The sequence below is a fragment of the Squalius cephalus genome (assembly GCF_949319135.1).
Source record: "Squalius cephalus genome assembly, chromosome: 10".
NCBI lineage: Eukaryota > Metazoa > Chordata > Actinopteri > Cypriniformes > Leuciscidae > Squalius > Squalius cephalus.
This window is the reverse complement of record NC_137131.1, coordinates 10456533-10474498: the sequence shown is the minus strand read 5'-3', so window position 1 is coordinate 10474498 and position 17966 is coordinate 10456533. Positions and strand designations below refer to the sequence as shown.

At 36.3% G+C, this 17966-nt stretch overlaps 1 protein-coding gene across 1 annotated transcript; it reads left to right on the top strand.

Annotated features, from left to right (window-relative positions):
* The first annotated feature begins 3673 nt into the window (after nt 1-3673).
* Nucleotides 3674-17132, top strand: prkcda (protein kinase C, delta a). The gene is made up of 18 exons (XM_079884241.1): nt 3674-3983; nt 8787-8915; nt 9415-9614; nt 9701-9767; nt 11729-11888; nt 11969-12000; nt 12242-12327; nt 12405-12534; nt 12875-12975; nt 13081-13177; nt 13258-13388; nt 13614-13787; nt 15091-15182; nt 15296-15358; nt 15475-15613; nt 15701-15889; nt 15976-16104; nt 16191-17132. Exons 2-18 carry the CDS (start codon nt 8807-8809, stop codon nt 16347-16349), a joined length of 2058 nt encoding a protein of 685 aa, XP_079740367.1. The 5' UTR covers nt 3674-3983; nt 8787-8806; the 3' UTR covers nt 16350-17132.
* The last annotated feature ends 834 nt before the right edge of the window (nt 17133-17966 follow it).

Here is a 17966-nt window from a genome sequence, read left to right as displayed (position 1 = left end):
CCAAGAAGATCTGACTGAAGAGTGATTGAGAGGCTGTAAGGCCATATGTTTCTTTATATAGCTGTGGAATAAATAATTGTGTGCATTAAGTAATTGGTAAATAATTATGAGTAACAATTTTATGTGTTATATAATATTTAATATTGACAATGATGTCATTTCTGGCAATGAAGTTCAAGAAGTTACTGGATACGGGATGTTATTTGAGTACAAATCACGCTCACCCAAGAAGAAGAAGCAACAAAGATGAGAATTTAGACGGATTGCTATCACAGAGACTATATGAGTGTATGATTGTGTGGCAGTGTCACAGTGACATTGTCATGACACTTTTGGGTCTTTTAAGTGCCTTATGTTCCTCTGCATTGCAGCAGAGTAATAAAGAGAGAGGGAGGAAAAGATCCCTCTATTTTTCTTATAATAGATAAAAGCTGTCTGTTCTTTTAATTGATCTAAATTACCCAGTCAGTGCACACACACACACACACACACATACATACACGCACACACACACACACACATATATATAAGGAATCTCTCATTTTCTAAATCATGTCAGATGGCCTGATCTACTATTAATACACAGGAAATAAACTTATCTCTAAAATATATATATATATTTTAAACTTTCTTAATATTTCCACGTCCCTTTTATTTGGGTTCATTTATCTAACATTACATGTGTAATTCCACCAAAAGTACTTTGTAAAATACTATCTTTGGTATGTGGTGAGAAGAGGAAGACATGTGGCTTCTGTTTCACTGCTGGAAACTGACATATAAGGCATCACTTATCTGTTTATAGAGTATGTGTGTGTATATTTGTGTGTGAGAGAGAGTGTGTAAGATGCAAAGTTTATGTAGCAATGTAAACTTCTCTCTAACGGACCCGTACACTAAAACTAATTCATCCATGTACTTTGTTAGGCTGTTTATAAATGTTCTTTTCACAAGCAAAGATAACAAAGACAAATGATTCAATATCATTTGTTGCTGTGGTTATTTCAAACATAAAAAGAAACCATTTATCTGTAGATCAGCCAAGGAGTAGCAAAACAGCCCCTTCACCACCTCCAATTCTGCACCAGATACATACACACAAATGCTCTGCAACATACTGTTGTTTCTTTGCTTTTTTTAATTCTCACCCACACACTTAAATCTAGGACATACACTCCACAGCACTGCGGACCAAGAGGAGGAAAGCAGGACAAGACTACTAGCACACGCGCACACACACACAGACAGAGAAGGATGTAGATGTTCACATTTTGTGTCCTTCACGCCTACATTTATCTGAACTTTCAGCATCTAGATAATATTCCATGGACACATATAGAAACCAGATGCATGGTCTGTTCCTCATCTCAATGCCTCTTGAGTAAACTATCAATAAATCAGCAGCACACGCATCACTTCTCCTCTCTGCATTTGGACATGATGTTGGCGTATGTGGCAAGCTGTTTTAAAATATATTCATTAAAAACACCTAGCATCTATTTTTATGTTACTGGGCCTACTTAGTTTTAATTTGGCAGGTATGACGTCAGAACCCAGAGGACTGATTCGCCGCTGGTTCCTTCGAGATTTTCCTATGGGGGTTTTCGATTTACATGTAAAATAAAGCCTTGTTTACATACACCCACAGCGAAAATGCAAATTTTGAAGCAGTTATGTTCAGTTTTTTAAATGTATAGCAGTTTGGGGTGTAAGCAAGTGCGTATTTGGTTTGAACATTGGGGGGGTTGAAGTTTGGGTCTGCATATTTTCCAGTGATCATGGTATAAATATGGGGGGGGGGGGGGGGTTGTAATGCATAGATTTAAATATTGGGTGTCATGACAATGTCACTGTGACACTGCCACACAATCATACACTCATATAGTCTCTGTGATAGCAATCCGTCTAAATTCTCATCTTTGTTGCTTCTTCTTCTTGGGTGAGCGTGATTTGTACTCGAATAACATCCCGTATCCAGTAACTTCTTGAACTTCATTGCCAGAAATGACATCATTGTCAATATTAAATATTATATAACACATAAAATCGTTACTCATAATTATTTACCAATTACTTAATGCACACAGTTATCTCCCCCCGAACCCCCCCACAAATTACACCCCTGGGTGTAAGTGTTGTGCTTGTGCAGTGTACGTTACAGAACAAAATGTAAAAATATTATGTTTACCCCAGGTTTTTTACATAAATTGAAAACCCCCATTATAAAACCCCATAGGAAAATCTCGAAGGCACCAGTGGCGAATTATTCTTCAGGGTTCTGACGTCACACCTGCACCACTCTAGTGGGGGGAAGTTTTTTGGAGGTAGGGGGGACTATTTATTCTTTATTTCCTTTATTTCTTTATTTAAAGGAAATAAAAAAATAAAAATTTTAAAGCGGCGCTATGCAGTTTTGGCAATTTCTATTTTGTTTTAGCTTATTTTTATTGTTTTAAGTTCTTTCAATCTAGTTTATTCTCCCTTGTCATGTGAACGGTATAGAAAATGTCTTTTCAGATGATTTGTGACTCTTAGTTTATAATACAATAAGATTTATATTTTATATTTTGAGGATGTCATTTTTTTTTCTTCTTCTTCTTTGTCAGATGTCTTTATTGTTTATTGTGAAAAGAAAAAAAAAACTCAAAGTTGTAAAAAAAAAAAAAAAAAAAAAAAAGTTTTGGCAATTTCTTGCTGTTTTCTCGCTTTTTGCTCGCGGGTTTCTCTATAAAGCTCCCCCTACAGCTTCGGAATAGATATTTGACAACACTGTCGTCAAAACTCATTGGCGACTCCCTCCCCTCCCATCTTCTCCCTCTGGTCATGTGCATTTGTTTGGTTTGTCATGTCCACTGAGGTATGTATGATATACAGAAGGCTAGCATATAAATGTTTAGATAGTGTATGTGTGCAGTGCCGTAAAGCAATTCGTTACATCGCGAGACCTGATATCACGGCCCGGCAGCCCAAAGTTGCAAGGGTGGTTTTTCCACTCACAGGCGCTAGGGGGGTGCGAAAAGACCACCATTCAACCCAAAAAAAGTCATATAACCATTCCAATGACTCCGAAGCTGTTCAATTAAGGTAAATTAAGCTAAAAAAACTGCACAGTTCCCCTTTAAAGGAAATAAAGAAAAATAAAATATTAGAAAAATAATAATTTATTGTAATGTTTATTACAATATAATATTTTTATTTTACGATTACGATTAAATACATTAAAAACAATTGTTATTTTTTTATTTCTTATGCATGATTATTTTAATTCCTTTTCTGTAAAGCACTTTGAATTACCATTGTGTATAAAGTGTGCTATGTAAATAAACTTGCCTTGCCTTTATGTACACTTCACTCTTACCTAGTTTGTCTAATACGTTCAGCTTATGTAAACAGGAAAGCATGACTTTTTTTTTTATTTGACTGGCCTTCTTAATAATTTTGACATTGGCGAGGACTGTTAGAAAGCTGAAGCAGACCATCCTAAAAAATTTACTTTTAAATTTTGTCATCCTAACAACACTGAGAGTAGTGCATAATTTAACAGCATCAGCATCAAGAAAATCAAATATTGTCCCCATAATGATGGTTTGGGGGGCCCTGCTAAAAACGAAATAAATGAAAAGAATAAATGTTTAAATGGCTTGCCATAAGCATACAATCAATGGGGCATCTAGAGGTACACCGCCAGTGCCTCCGCATGAGCCCTTCGCAAAGAGGTCACTCACATACACACTGTCCGTACTGATACAGACTACAAACGCACCTGTGCTCTCTGTTCAGTGCAATGGTTTATTATACAGGCATCTGAGAGAGAGCGCTTGAGCCAGAAGAGGGATCGCGCGAAGAAAGAGAGCACCTGTGCGACGTCACTCCGCCCTACTTTACTCAGAACTCCACGAGCGATTTGTACTTCCTCAAACGAAAACTCAATCATCGAAGAAAGCAGGCGCCTCAGAGAAAAGTCCGTTTCCTCCAGTGGAAAGGTAAGAAGTTACACATCACATCTTGGGTTTTTTGATCGAATATTGCTCGGTCGTGTCAGAACTTTTGTAATGTTGCATTTTAGAGTGTTTGACTCATTTTCTTCGCTGTTTTTTTTCCGACTGATGCGCTGAACTGATTCGAGCGCCGCGCGCAGAGGCAGTCTGTGGGTTTTGCAGATACATCAGACCTCAATCCCTCTCTTCCTCGGTGTTTTTTATGTCATTATGTTTCTCAAAACACCTTAAACACATATTTAGGCTATTAGAATGAAATGAAAAGGGCGCAGTGCAAACCGCAGTTTCACTCAACACTGTCACTTATCCTGCTGTCTACTGGACCTTGACAGAATCGGTTTTTTCCGCACTTTGTGTTGCTATACAATAAGTCTACGTAGTTGAAAAGGCAATATAGGTCGTGTCTCAACCTTGTGACCTACCTAGAGAGCATTTTAGCTGTATATTACAGGCGAGTTCTGAGCTGTTGATATCCAAAAATGTTGCTCGCGCCTGTGGTGTAGCGCTACACTACTGGCATTAGATAGTTTGTTACACAAAACCGTTAGTAACATTTTATTATTAGTGAATTGTCACTTTTTTCTTATTCATAGTCCATAAATAGCCCCAATTGATGACATTGAGGGGGTCTAAAATGCCACTGACACGCTTCTCTTCAAAATATCAATGATTATTGATCTAATATACAAAACAGATGGAGCGTGGTTCTAGTTGAGATGACTAAGTGTGTGTGTTGGGGCATGGTGGAATTTGAAATGGTTGTTACTGTTTTTAGTTAAAGGTTTTTACTGTTAATGGGAGGTGTTTTTAGTTGTTGTGGGTGATTTGTGGACAGATTTCATCTGTGTTATATTTCTTTTTAATAGCCTATTAACTGTGGATCCCTACACTTGCATGTGATGACGTGATAACTGTTTGCAGTGGAGACACACATCCTGCTGTGGTTGAACAGTTTACACCATACTACTCTTTCATTCTGTTCATGGGTGTCGATAGTTCCTTCCTGTCCCTTATATTAAATGGTGTGTGTATGACTGTGGACATAGGCTAAGTGATGAAACCTGCTGCTCCTGTTGACATCAATGTTAACTAAATTAACATAAAGACGTAAGAAATCAGCAAGAACGATTATGTGAAGTACATTCTTAAATTATGTATTTCATGCACTTTAAATCAACTAGTTAGTGATTTTGGTAATACATTGATCATTTCATCAGATGGTCTGTGAAAGATAGACAGTGTGAAGAGGATTCGTTATGCTTTATGTGCAACAACATTTCTATGCGGTTGCTAAGGTCTTCTGATTGCAGTATGGGTACTACGGTGTTCTGGCTGGTTTACTGGCAGGGTGCGAATTACACAATGGCCTTCGGGAGGGGGAGGGGGGGCTAAGAGAGTTGGGGGGGGGGGGTAACTCACAAATACATATATTTATATATGTATTAGGGATGTAACAGTACATAGAAGTCACAGTTCGTTACGTAGCGTTACCTCGGTTTTGGGGTCATGGTTCGATATGAGTTCGGTACAACAGGAAAAAGCAACAAATCCCCAATGCTAGGTTTCTTTTTATTTATTTTGAACAGAAAGTAGTGCAAATTATAGTTTGATCCACTTAGCGGCATTTAGTCCCCCCTGAGGTAGTTATACTTTACGTATGTAAAACGTATGTTTTACTGAATTGTTTGCTTGTATTTCTTATTGTATATCTTCTTATACTTTTATAATGGATATTGATAATTAAAACTGACATTTAAAAAAAAGTTGTCATTTCATTTATTGTACATGTGTACAAAAAACAATAATCAGATAGGATAATCAGAGTACATAAGCACATATTGCCTGAACCATTGAGAGAGAGAGAAAAACATTTCATATGAAAAGAAAATGAAAAGAGGCAGGGTGGTGTACATATTTAATTTGATTGTAAATACACACAGATAACTGGAAGAGCCAGAGCGAGTGACGTTATCAAGAATGCTGCTGTACCATTTGCAGAATTACTGAACCTGCGTCCTCCCGTTCTCAGTTTGTACTAATGAGTCGAACTTCACAAGTCCCAACTTTGTGTACTTGGTATTGAGAAACACCCTTGTTTTGGTTTGGTGCATAGATTGTCTCTTCTTCTGCTCTTTTTTTTCCTGTTGTGGCGGTTTGCAAACAGCATTGCATTACTGCACACGCCCCCTTCTGGATTGAAGTGTGGATCGCCTATGACTGTATTCGTCGCCTGACTGTATGCACCAGACCGCGACGATTGGGGGCGAATAAATGTACCGTTACACCCCTAATATATATATATAGATCTATCTATCTATCTATCTATCTATCTATCTATCTATCTATCTATCTATCTATCTATCTATCTATCTATCTATCCATACCTATCATTATTAGTAATGAACGCAACTTTTGACAGATAAACTGTGCACTCCTATTTCAGTGTTGTTGTTGAGTATATTTTCGGCAAACTGTTTGCTTCATGCATTCAGATTAACAGCATTAAAGAGGGCAAATGTTATCATTGATTCCACTGAACTGTGTATATGCGTTTTAAACACATTATGTTCTTCATCCATGCAATAAATGCACGTCCTGAATGAGTGTGGTTTTTATAGCATATTTAATTCAACTGCTCAGGTAATGCTAATGGTATGACCCAAGTTTCATATTACGGGTAGACTAATTTTCTTTCAGGATTTTTTTTTCTAGGTGGACTATCCCTTTATGTTTAATACTTATAGGATTAGTAGTTTGTTTCAATAGTACTGGTGATTCATACCTAACAAAGCCTTGCACACAGAAACACACTTACAATTGTTTCAGCTCCTGTTATAGCTTGTCATAAGGTTTAAAAGTACAAACACTCTTTTAAATACTTATTTTAACTCTGTTATGTGTCAATTATGTTCAGAAAAGCACATGGAGCCTGTTAACCACATTTGCCTTTCCATCATCCCACCCTCACTATCTTCTCTATATTGCTCTGATTTTCACACTTATGCTTACACAGGAGCACAGACTTGTTGCTCAGGCTCTTCTAGTCTTTTTTTTTTTTAGCTGAAGAATCAGACATTGACAGGATTCATTATGTGTGTGTGTGTGAATTGGAGAGACTGATGTTTCAGAATTGATTTTGTACTGTGCTGCTAGCTTATGTTATCGACACAGGCTTCCACACAACTGATTCGCTAGCACACACACAAGTGCAGATTTAGGTTTTTTAGATTGAGATGCTGCAACTTGTTTGAACGTTTCTGTGCTGGTTTCTGACATGTTTCAACACGTACGCTTCCTAATTGAACTAAAGCAGAAATGTGTGTTTGTGTGCATATGAGTGTGTTGACTGATCAAATTTCTCTCTCCCTGTCTTTCTTTTTCTTATACACTCTGTAGTAAAACGGTCTAAAGTCCAGTGAACAACCGGCAAGTTTGTTATGAAGCTTCAATGTTGCAGTCACAGCCTGACTCATGTCATTGGCTTTCGATAGAAGTGGGTGGAGTCCTGACATTATACAACCAATCAATTTTAGTCTCAGTTATTACCATAACCTATAAACCTCATCTGGGTCATGTTCCAAATGTTTTGATGCACAATAAAGCAAGATAATGTAATAGAAATAGCCAATTGAGGATTGAAGGGATAACCGTGTTACAGATTACCAGGAGCCCTTTCTCTACAATGGTCCTGTCGCATGAGAATTAAACTAAGAAACCTTAGCAAAAAGGTTTAATTTGCAATTCAATATTTTTATTTAATCATATTTATTGGGATTGGATTTAAAGCGCTTGAGTAAATACAGATCTCACAAACTTGTTAGTAGCTAGCCTATTTGTTGGACCAATGACATTTTAGGTTAACAACAGTTTTACATGTTTCAAATCAAATGAAATTTAAACATTTTAAAATGGACTTTGATGCACACAGTATATCAGACTCTCGGAGAATAAATGTTGATATACTAAACTTCATCTTTATTCCTAAAACACCTTCTGACATTCTGACACCTTCTGATGAATGCCTGCATTTCCCCGTCAATGTCTATTTGGTACTTTGGTACTTGGTCCACCCATTCACAGTGAGGTAATAAAAAGGAAGTAGGATACTTTTACTCCTAAACTCTGGAAATACTAATGAGAAGAGTTAAAATGCAATAGTTTTGGTTCTGTGTAGCACCTGTCACTCTGCATTTCCTTCTAAAGAATCCCAGTGTTTGGAGCTGCAGTTCAAGTTTGTTTTTATTTCATGGTCACTGTCATCATGTCAGTCTGATCATTTCAGCATGGATTGTTTTCTGAACCAAAAAGAGACCAACAGAGCGGTAGCAAATCCACTGCTCTTGAGAAAATACAGCAAAGCACTCAATCTCGTTTACATAGAAGCCTTAAAGGCGCAGCAGAAAAAATGGCCCACTTAATGCTAAAGGTCAGAAAGAGGGTGGATGACTGTATATTTTTTATGCGAATTGATAACGAAACTTAAGTATCATGAAACTACTAAGAGAACAATAGAGCTACTATTACATTTAATGACAGAACAGAGAAATTAACACCAAGATCCCTAATAATGAGACTACACAATTTCCTCAGCAGGCAAATGTGCTAGCATAAACAATGTATAGCCTCCTGTTTATGACTAAATATAATTACAACACAATGATATAAGTTCTAAATTGATAATGAAGTAATATTTTTGTTTTGATTTCTATATTCCTATATGCAGTAATGCTGATGTATTTCTTTCTGATTAAAATCATAAGAATTTTTGATGTCTGTGTCTTTTTTTAGGCTGTGCCTGAGGGGTTGCCATGGCCCCTTTCCTGAGAATTATGTTTAATGCCTATGATCTTGGCACATTCTCGCCAATGGCTGAGGCACCATTCTGTGCCGTCAAAATGAAGGAAGCTCTCAGCACTGGTGAGTAAATGTGTGCATGCGTGTGTGTGTAATGGGGGTTTCAAGTGAATTGCTATGTTTGGAATGGCATATTGCCATGCTTCTTGTTCTGTTTTTGAAGTATACTCTGTGTACATGGAACAACATGTAAATCCTCCATCTGCATAGAACTGAATTACCCATTTCATTCTGCCAAATGAGTAGTTTAGAACGGAGCACAATGCACAAAATATTGTTTCCCACAATGCAATGAACCCTGACTTGACCTTCATTTCCATGTGACTGAAAGCAATATCACTTGCAATTTTTAATATATTTTTTTCTGGCTGATTTTCAAAACTAGCAATTTTAAAAGTGATTTAAAAAAAAAGAAAAAAGTTTATTGCTGTTTTTTGCATACTGCTTCACATACTTTTTAAAAAATAGTTTGCAGTATACTGTGAAGTATACTAGTATTTCATTCCAAACATTTCCCAATGGTTTATGCTGGATCACAAAAATATCCCCTTTTCCTTTTAAGAACGAGGAAAAACACTGATCCAGAAGAAGCCCACCATGTATCCTGCTTGGCGATCCAGTTTTGATGCACATATTTATGAGGGACGTGTCATACAAATACTACTCATGAGAACTGCAGAAGAACCTTTAGCAGATGTTACTGTGGGTGTGTCTGTGTTGGCAGAACGATGCAAGAAGGCAAATGGACGTGCAGAATTTTGGGTATGTGGTTATGTCTATGCATTGTCATGTAGTGTCAATGTTTGCATTTTCACAGGTAATGTTATAAAGTCTCGCTTCATTTTCAGGTTGATTTGCAGCCTTCAGGGAAAGTTATGATGTCTGTACAGTTCTTTTTGGAGGATTTAGATACAGGTAAGGCATACTCTCTCAAATAAGCACTCAATCTCTCTTCTCTCTTCCAGTGATTTAATAGTGCTTATACTGACTGCATCTTATCATTTGGCAACAAACTAAATACAATATGAATTGCATTTCCAAATAAGAACTAAAAGAATCATTAACTTGAGACTGGATTTCTGCTCTCATAAATGTTATTCATTTAAAGCCCTGGGCTACGTTTAAGTCCACTTTTAGACATACATTTGCGAACTTCCCTGTGCACTTCCCCTCGGGGGAATCCCCGCCCCCATTCAAGTGGGCAAGGAAGTATATTTGGACAGACCCTCGACCCCTTGATTTTGACTGAGTCTACTCAACATGTAGTCTACACTTCAGGCAGATCCATAGACCAAAATGCAACACGTTTGTGATGTCACAGCAGGTCACGCTTAATTTACCCCCACCCCACACAACTCTAGTGTTTGATATAGGAGTAATTTAGACATTTAACCGCATTTAATACTTGTAGCTACCCTTAAGATGACTTTAAAACACAGTTATAGTTTATTGTATTGTTATAATTTCTGTTTGTGTGTTTTTTTATATATATATTTTATTTCATATAAGTGAATATATTAATAAAAAAAAAATAATAAAAAAAAAAAATATATATATATATATATATATATATATATATATATATATTAGGGCTGTCAAAAGATTAATCGCGATTAATTGCATCCAAAATAAAAGTTTTTGTTTACATAATATATGTGTGTGTACTGTGTATAATTATTTTGTATATATCAATACACACACATGCTTGTATATATTTAAGAAAAATGTGTCATTTATATATAAAAAAATATATTTATATATAATATAAATTATATATACACATATATACAGTATATGTATGCAAATATTTCTTAAATATATACATGCATGTGTGTGTATTTATATATATATATATATATATATACAAAATAATTATACACAGTACACACACATATATTATGTAAACACAAACTTTTATTTTGGATGCGATTAATCGCGATTAATCTTTTGACAGCCCTAATATATATATATATATATATATATATATATATATATAGCCCAAGAATACATACAGGCCTATAGAATGGTTGCTAAAACAAATTCATAAGGAAAAAAAACTGTAAATAATAAATCGGCTCCATAGCAGATTCCAAGAGATCAAGGGCTTAGGGTGTTCTATTTAAATACATTTCAAGGGTTTCGCCAGTAGTGGGCACTTTGTGCTGCTTAAGCAATGACGTATACCCGAGTGAACGAGATGGATAGAAGTTAGCGAGGCAAAGGCACAAAAAAACGCATTTTGAATCTAACCTATTGCCGTTAGCTTTGGGAGGGATCATGCTTATCTGATCACGTGTGTGTGTGAATCCATTTGGACTTCTTTTAAAGTTCTGTGCAAAGGAATGTATCTGCTGAACGTGTCACAACAGATCTTCCCTGCATTACTCAAACGTCTTCTTCAAACATTCTGTCCATTGGTCGTCTTATATTGTGTTTTATTGTTTTTAGAATACAAAGTGTTCCACTACAGATTTTCTATTTGTTTGTAATGATGTGTAGGGAAAAATTATGTACACTACTGTTTAAAAATTAGTGTCCGGTAATACATTTTTAAAATGTTTTTGAAAGAAAGTCTCTTATGCTTTCCTATTTTAATTTTTTTTTATTAAAGTAAAAACTGTAATCTTGTGAAATATTATTACAATTTAAAATAACTGTTTTCTGAATGTTCCATTCCAAAACTGAATGGAAAAAAATGCAGGCATTTCAAAAGTTGAATAAAAAACAGCATAATATTTACTATATACTATATTAATTTAAATTATTATTAATTGCTTTCAGGACATAACGATCTCATGCATTTATTGTCAAAAAGTTTCATGCCTTCAGTTTGATTCTGCTTCCATCCTGTTTCGTTTTTTCTCTTTCACTCTCAGAGAGTCATCAGTCAGTAGTGACAGAAGACGAGATACCAACTCTCACTCGTCGTCGTGGAGCTATTAAACAGGCTAAGATTCACTTCATCAAAAACCATGAGTTCATCGCCACCTTCTTCAGACAGCCCACCTTCTGCTCTGTCTGTAGAGATTTTGTTTGGTCAGTCCTGAATGTTCAGTTATAAGACATTAGAAGTTTATAATTCAGACATACTTATAATTTTGTCTTTTACTGCCCAGGGGTCTCAACAAGCAAGGTTACAAGTGCAGACGTGAGTATATTTTGCTGTTTTTTCCCCATTATCCTAAATGCTTGCCCACATACTATGTCCACAAACATGCTTTAGTAAGAATGTACCCTAAAAGGGGAAATACTTGATTGGATTGCTTCCCTTTGTTCAACTTTTAATAGTTTTATCCAGAATTAAGGAACACTGTGAACACACAGACCCTCGGAAAACCTGTCTTAGTTCCTGAGCCCACCTAAAAAAAAATTATGTTTTTCTTCACCAGAATGCAATGCTGCCATTCACAAGAAGTGTATTGATAAAATTATTGGAAGGTGCACAGGCACTGCAACCAATAGTCGAGACACCATGGTATGTGCTGTATTGCGTTATTTAATTTTTTTATTTTATTGTGATAGAGTTAAGGTATTTAAAGTTTGTGTCTACAGTTTCAGAAGGAGCGTTTTAAGATTGACATGCCACATCGCTTTAAGACCAACAACTACATGAGTCCCACCTTTTGTGACCATTGTGGCAGTCTGCTGTGGGGTCTTGTCAAACAGGGCCTCAAATGCGAGGGTGAGTATACTATGTGAACAGTATATGTATTATTATAAGGCCCCCTAAATTAACTGTTTGCCAAACCTGCTGATTTACAACTATGAAAATGAATATAATTAATTCCCTTTTTGATTTATTTAACTTGCAACATATTTTGGTGTTTTACATTGTGGTTTAAACCATTTTAATACATAGAAACACCTAAAAATAGTTACCAGCTCAATGGTCTGTAACTCTGTAAACTGTCTAGTTATATGTACTTCGGGGAAAAAAGCCACTTTATTTTTGTTATTTGGTGCTTGGCTAGTCTTAATTTTGGACTCTGATTATATGTTTGCAATTGTCTCTTCTTTTTCAGATTGTTCCATGAATGTCCATCATAAGTGCCAGACTAAAGTGGCTAATTTGTGTGGAATCAATCAGAAACTACTGGCAGAGGCTCTTACTCAAGTCTCAGTTGTATATATCAATGTTTGCACTAGCCCTTGTTATGAGGCCCTTAATATAAAAATAACAGCATTAACGTATTGAAATAAAGTTGTGTGTATATTTGTGTCGTCATAGAAATCCACCAAGCGACCTGAAAGCAACTCACAGAGCAACTCACAGGATGTTGCCGTTTACCAGGATTTTAACAAAAGTCCAGGATCTGATGTTAATGGTGAGAGTGCTTGATTTAAATGGTGGTAATTATAACAATAAAAATGATGATTTCAGTTTATCAGAAAAGCTATGTTGCAGATGGGGCTCCTTATGGTCGTCTATGGGAAGGTTTGAGTCCTCGCCCCCCCTCTCGATTAACCCACCAAACACGTATCACTGCTGAGCATTTCATTTTCCATAAAGTCCTGGGCAAGGGAAGCTTTGGCAAGGTAACATACAAACTCTCTTAATTCCCACTCACATTCATATACAGTGTAGAAGACATGAAGGAGGTAATGCGTTTTGCTTATGTCATGTGATCATGGTGGAAGGGCACAGGATTATGTGGGAAGCTCCCTCACTTAGCCTTTTGGCTTTGTTTTAGGTAGCTGCTACATACAGTCATGCTCAAGGCCACGAACACAAACCCATGTTCATCATCTTTCTGTTGTCAGGTGCTTTTGGCTGAGCTAAAGGGCTCTGGTGAATGGTTTGCAGTGAAGGCACTGAAGAAAGATGTGGTGTTGATGGATGATGATGTGGAGTGCACCATGGTAGAAAAACGAGTGCTGGCTCTGGCCTGGGACAATCCGTTTCTTACGCACCTCTACTCCACTTTTCAGACCAAGGTACACCAAACATACATTTACCAACAAAATACCCAATCACAAATTAGTTACACAAACACTTGAAATGTATGCAGTTATGCCTGTCATTTAGTACATTATCATAATTTGAAGTTTTTCACATTTCAAAATTCCAGTTAAATTAAAATTTTCAATAAAATTCCAATTAATTTTTCATTTAAATTTCTATTTTCTCATTAAAATAAGGGTATTTTTACTAGACATTATTATTAATTGGATGCCTCCCCAGCTAAAATCTTTACATTAAGGCAACATGGATGTAGTTTCAAAGTTAAATACAACTTACACATTGGTCTTAAAGGAACGCTCCACTGTTTTTTTCATATTAAACTATGTTATTCCCTTAACTAAGATGAGTTGACACATACCTCTCTCGTCTCAGTGCGTGCACTCAATCGCTCTGGCGCGCGGCGACACTTTGATAGCACTTAGCTTAGCCCAGTTCATTCATTAGGGTCCAAACAGAGAAGTTAGAAGCGACCAAACACCTCCACGTTTTCCCTATAAAATAAAACGTGGCGCTTTTCTAAGCGGGTAAAAAGGATAACTATAATGTATGGCGGAATAGCACTTGGGAGCACTTCGACTCGGCGCAGTAAAAAGTCACGTTGGTTCTAATGACAGAAGTGAGAGGGAGAGAGGATTTTTCAGGAGTGATGATATTACTGCGCAGAGTCGACGTGCTCCCGAGTCTCAAGTACTATTCTGCCATACATTATAGTTATCCTTTTTACCCGCTTAGAAAAGCGCCACGTTTTATTTTGTGTCACCATACTTGGCCGTGTAACTACTCGTGTAACTGTATTTAAATAGGGAAAACGTGGAGGTGTTTGGTCGCTTCTAACTTCATCTCTGTTTGGACCCTAATGAATGAACTGGGCTAAGCTAAGTGCTGTCAAAGTGTTGCCGCGCGCCAGAGCGATTGAGTGCACGCACTGAGACGAGAGAGGTATGTATCAACTCGTCTTAGTTAAGGGAATAACATAGTTTAATATGAAAAAACGGTGGAGTGTTCCTTTAAACTCAATAAAGAAAGACTGACCAATAATCGTTTTATCATATTTTCCAAGAAAGTGGCTGTAAAAGCCATCTTATACCACATAAAACAAAATCTAAGGATGTCACCCAATCCCAATTTATAAACCTAACCACAGTTACTCTAGGTCTGCAGGGTGTCTAAATCTTAAAGCGACAGTACCAAACAATAAGTTAATGTACAATGTCACGCACAAATAATTAATTGTTAGCTACAAATAGTTTATTTTCTTTTGTTTATCTCTAACAGGAGCACTTATTCTTTGTGATGGAGTATCTGAATGGAGGAGACCTGATGTTTCATATACAGGAAAAGGGGCGTTTTGATCTGTACAGAACCACGTATGTCATGCATATATGCATACAAAATAACAATAGTTTCTATAATATAAAAATGTTGGTGAGCCCTTGATTTAGTGAGCATGTTATTATATTAATCTGATGTCACTTACCAGGTTCTATGCAGCTGAAATAGTGTGTGGCCTGCAGTTTCTCCATTCCAAAGGCATTATTTACAGGTACAGATAAAATTACACCACTGTTTTGATGTATTAATTACACATTACTTCCCCATTTCACCTCTGAAACAATTCACAGGACCGTTTTCAGTGATCATTTTTTTACCTTTTGTCAGGGATCTCAAGCTGGATAATGTGATGTTGGATGGAGACGGTCACATAAAAATAGCTGATTTTGGAATGTGTAAGGAAAACGTGTTTGGGGAGAATCGGGCCACAACCTTTTGTGGAACTCCAGATTATATCGCTCCTGAGGTATAAAATGCACTTTGATGTTGGTTCACCCTCAGACCAACAATGGCCTGGTCCTGACTTGATGTGTTTGTGTGTGGTAAATCACAGATTCTGCTGGGTCAGCAGTACTCATTCTCAGTAGACTGGTGGTCATTTGGCGTGCTCGTGTATGAGATGTTGATTGGTCAATCTCCATTCCACGGTGACGACGAGGACGAGCTGTTTGAATCGATCCGAATGGACACACCTCATTATCCCCGCTGGATCACAGTGGATACTAGAGAGATGCTAGAAAGGGTATACATGCACATAAAACTCAATTAAAAACAACACAAATCAAATTTCTGCAATTACACTTTCTTTTTTGTTACGCCTGCACACAGCTGTTTGACCGCGACCCATCACGCCGTTTAGGGATTGTGGGTAATATACGAGGCCACCAATTTTTCAAGACTGTCAACTGGCCTGCTCTAGAAAGTAAAGAAGTTGAGCCCCCCTTCAAACCAAAAGTGGTATGTTTTTCCTCCCACATCTGTTTCTCTTCTTTTTTGTCTTCTGTGTTTGCCAATTTTTTTTTTCTGGTCTTGTCTAATTGCAGAAAGCTCCAAATGACTGCAGTAACTTCGACCGGGAGTTTTTGAGTGAGAAACCTCGTCTCTCACACTGCGAGAAAGGCCTGATCGATTCCATGGACCAGAGCGCTTTTGCTGGCTTCTCATTCATTAATCCAAAAATGGAGCATCTTTTACAAAAGTGACCCATTTATAATGTGGTCAAAAAGAAAAAAAAAAATCTGTTATGTTCATGTGATCATAGTATTGAGCCAGTTTATTGCTCTTACCAAACCAACCATGAGCACTCTCCCAACTCTTCCTTTAAAAGAGACAGGCTGTCACTGAGCTTCTAATGGAGCCTTTTATAACCTAATATACATTTCAATCTCATTCCCAGTCTAAATGCAATTTTTAACTTGTCCTTACAAATTTAGGATGTCTAAAAATAACTTAGGTTAGTACTAACTGGGTTAGGACAAAGTTGTCGGTTGAATGCAGGGAGTGTGTTGTTCGGTTTGGGAGAAGAGCAATTTAAAGAAGTGTACAAAAACAAAATAGGTCAGAGATTATATACAAGTATTGTTTAAATCAATATGTGCATGCTACATTCATAATTACATTGTGGATTTCTGCAATGATCTGTGTCTGTTCTGTGAGTGTGTGTGTGTGTGTGTGTATTAATTGTTTGCACAAAGGATAGACCAGAATATGTTGAATATGTGCTTTGTAAGTGTTAAATGAATATATTGTGTTTTAATTAGGAAATTTGTATATCTGGTACAGAAATATAGCTATCTTAGCTCTGATAGTGTCATCCGTTTGTGTATTTTAGTGTGTATATTGTTGCATTTAAGGTGTTTTTATAAGATCCACTCATTAAGAGTCCACATGATCAAATTCAGTACATGACTCTGTCTTAGGATGAGACACTTAACAGGGTCTAATAAACATTTTGATGGTGAATAAACTGACTTGGATTGTGATTTATATTTTGTCATATTTCGTTTTTTTTTTTTTGTATCTCACCTTTATAGTAATGTTATAAAAACAGAAGAACAAAATAACGTGTATAATAATTCTTGCGAAAAGAGTAGTGGAAAAATCAATATGATCTTTTTCACAAAGAGGCTCACATCCTTTTAGACTGATTCCTTTTAGTGATCAAGAAATGAGTTTCTTTGTTTTTAAAAACTTCAAAATCCTAAACTTTTTTTTCCCCCAAGAACACACTTTGTATAAGGACAATACAGCAGTATTTCAGTGTTACAGTTTTATCCTTAAAGTACCCTTAACTTTATATTTGACAGTCATTCCTCATAATTATAAAAACTGTTAATTTAATTATCTAATATTAATTAAAACTGCTGCGAAAATTATGATTTATATCCAATTAAGTTGTGCCGTAGCGCCCTCTACAGTACGGGGTTTAGTATTGTCACTTGCTTACTAGAATATTTTGTAGGGATATTAATAATGTATTTTATGTACTTTGTGTGTTATTAGTACAGTTGCTTAATCAGATCTCGAAATTAAAAATCTAAATAAATATGCATGCATGTAACACTGGTATAAAAGTCTGAGGACACATTGGACAAACTAGTATATGTGTACAATTTAATTACTTAAACGTATCTTTTATTTATTTTTACTCTATTTATATTGGGCTAATCGCTGTAATTAATGTTATTAATTTATTTAATTTGATCAATTTAATAAAATTTATTAATTCATTCAAATATTCTATTAATTTATCATATCAAAATGCATTGTTTTAATGTATGTTGTTTCTGACTTCCTGTCTCAGTAAGCTACTAACTTAC

What these genes read in the sequence shown, in the direction of transcription:
- prkcda (XM_079884241.1), top strand. Translation starts at nt 8,807, where the DNA reads ATGGCCCCTTTCCTGAGAATTATGTTTAATGCCTATGATCTTGGCACA. An exon ending in ACTCCACTTTTCAGACCAAG is followed by an intron (nt 13,788 to 15,090) that starts GTACACCAAACA and finishes TATCTCTAACAG; the next exon opens with GAGCACTTATTCTTTGTGAT. An exon ending in TCCAAAGGCATTATTTACAG is followed by an intron (nt 15,359 to 15,474) that starts GTACAGATAAAA and finishes ACCTTTTGTCAG; the next exon opens with GGATCTCAAGCTGGATAATG.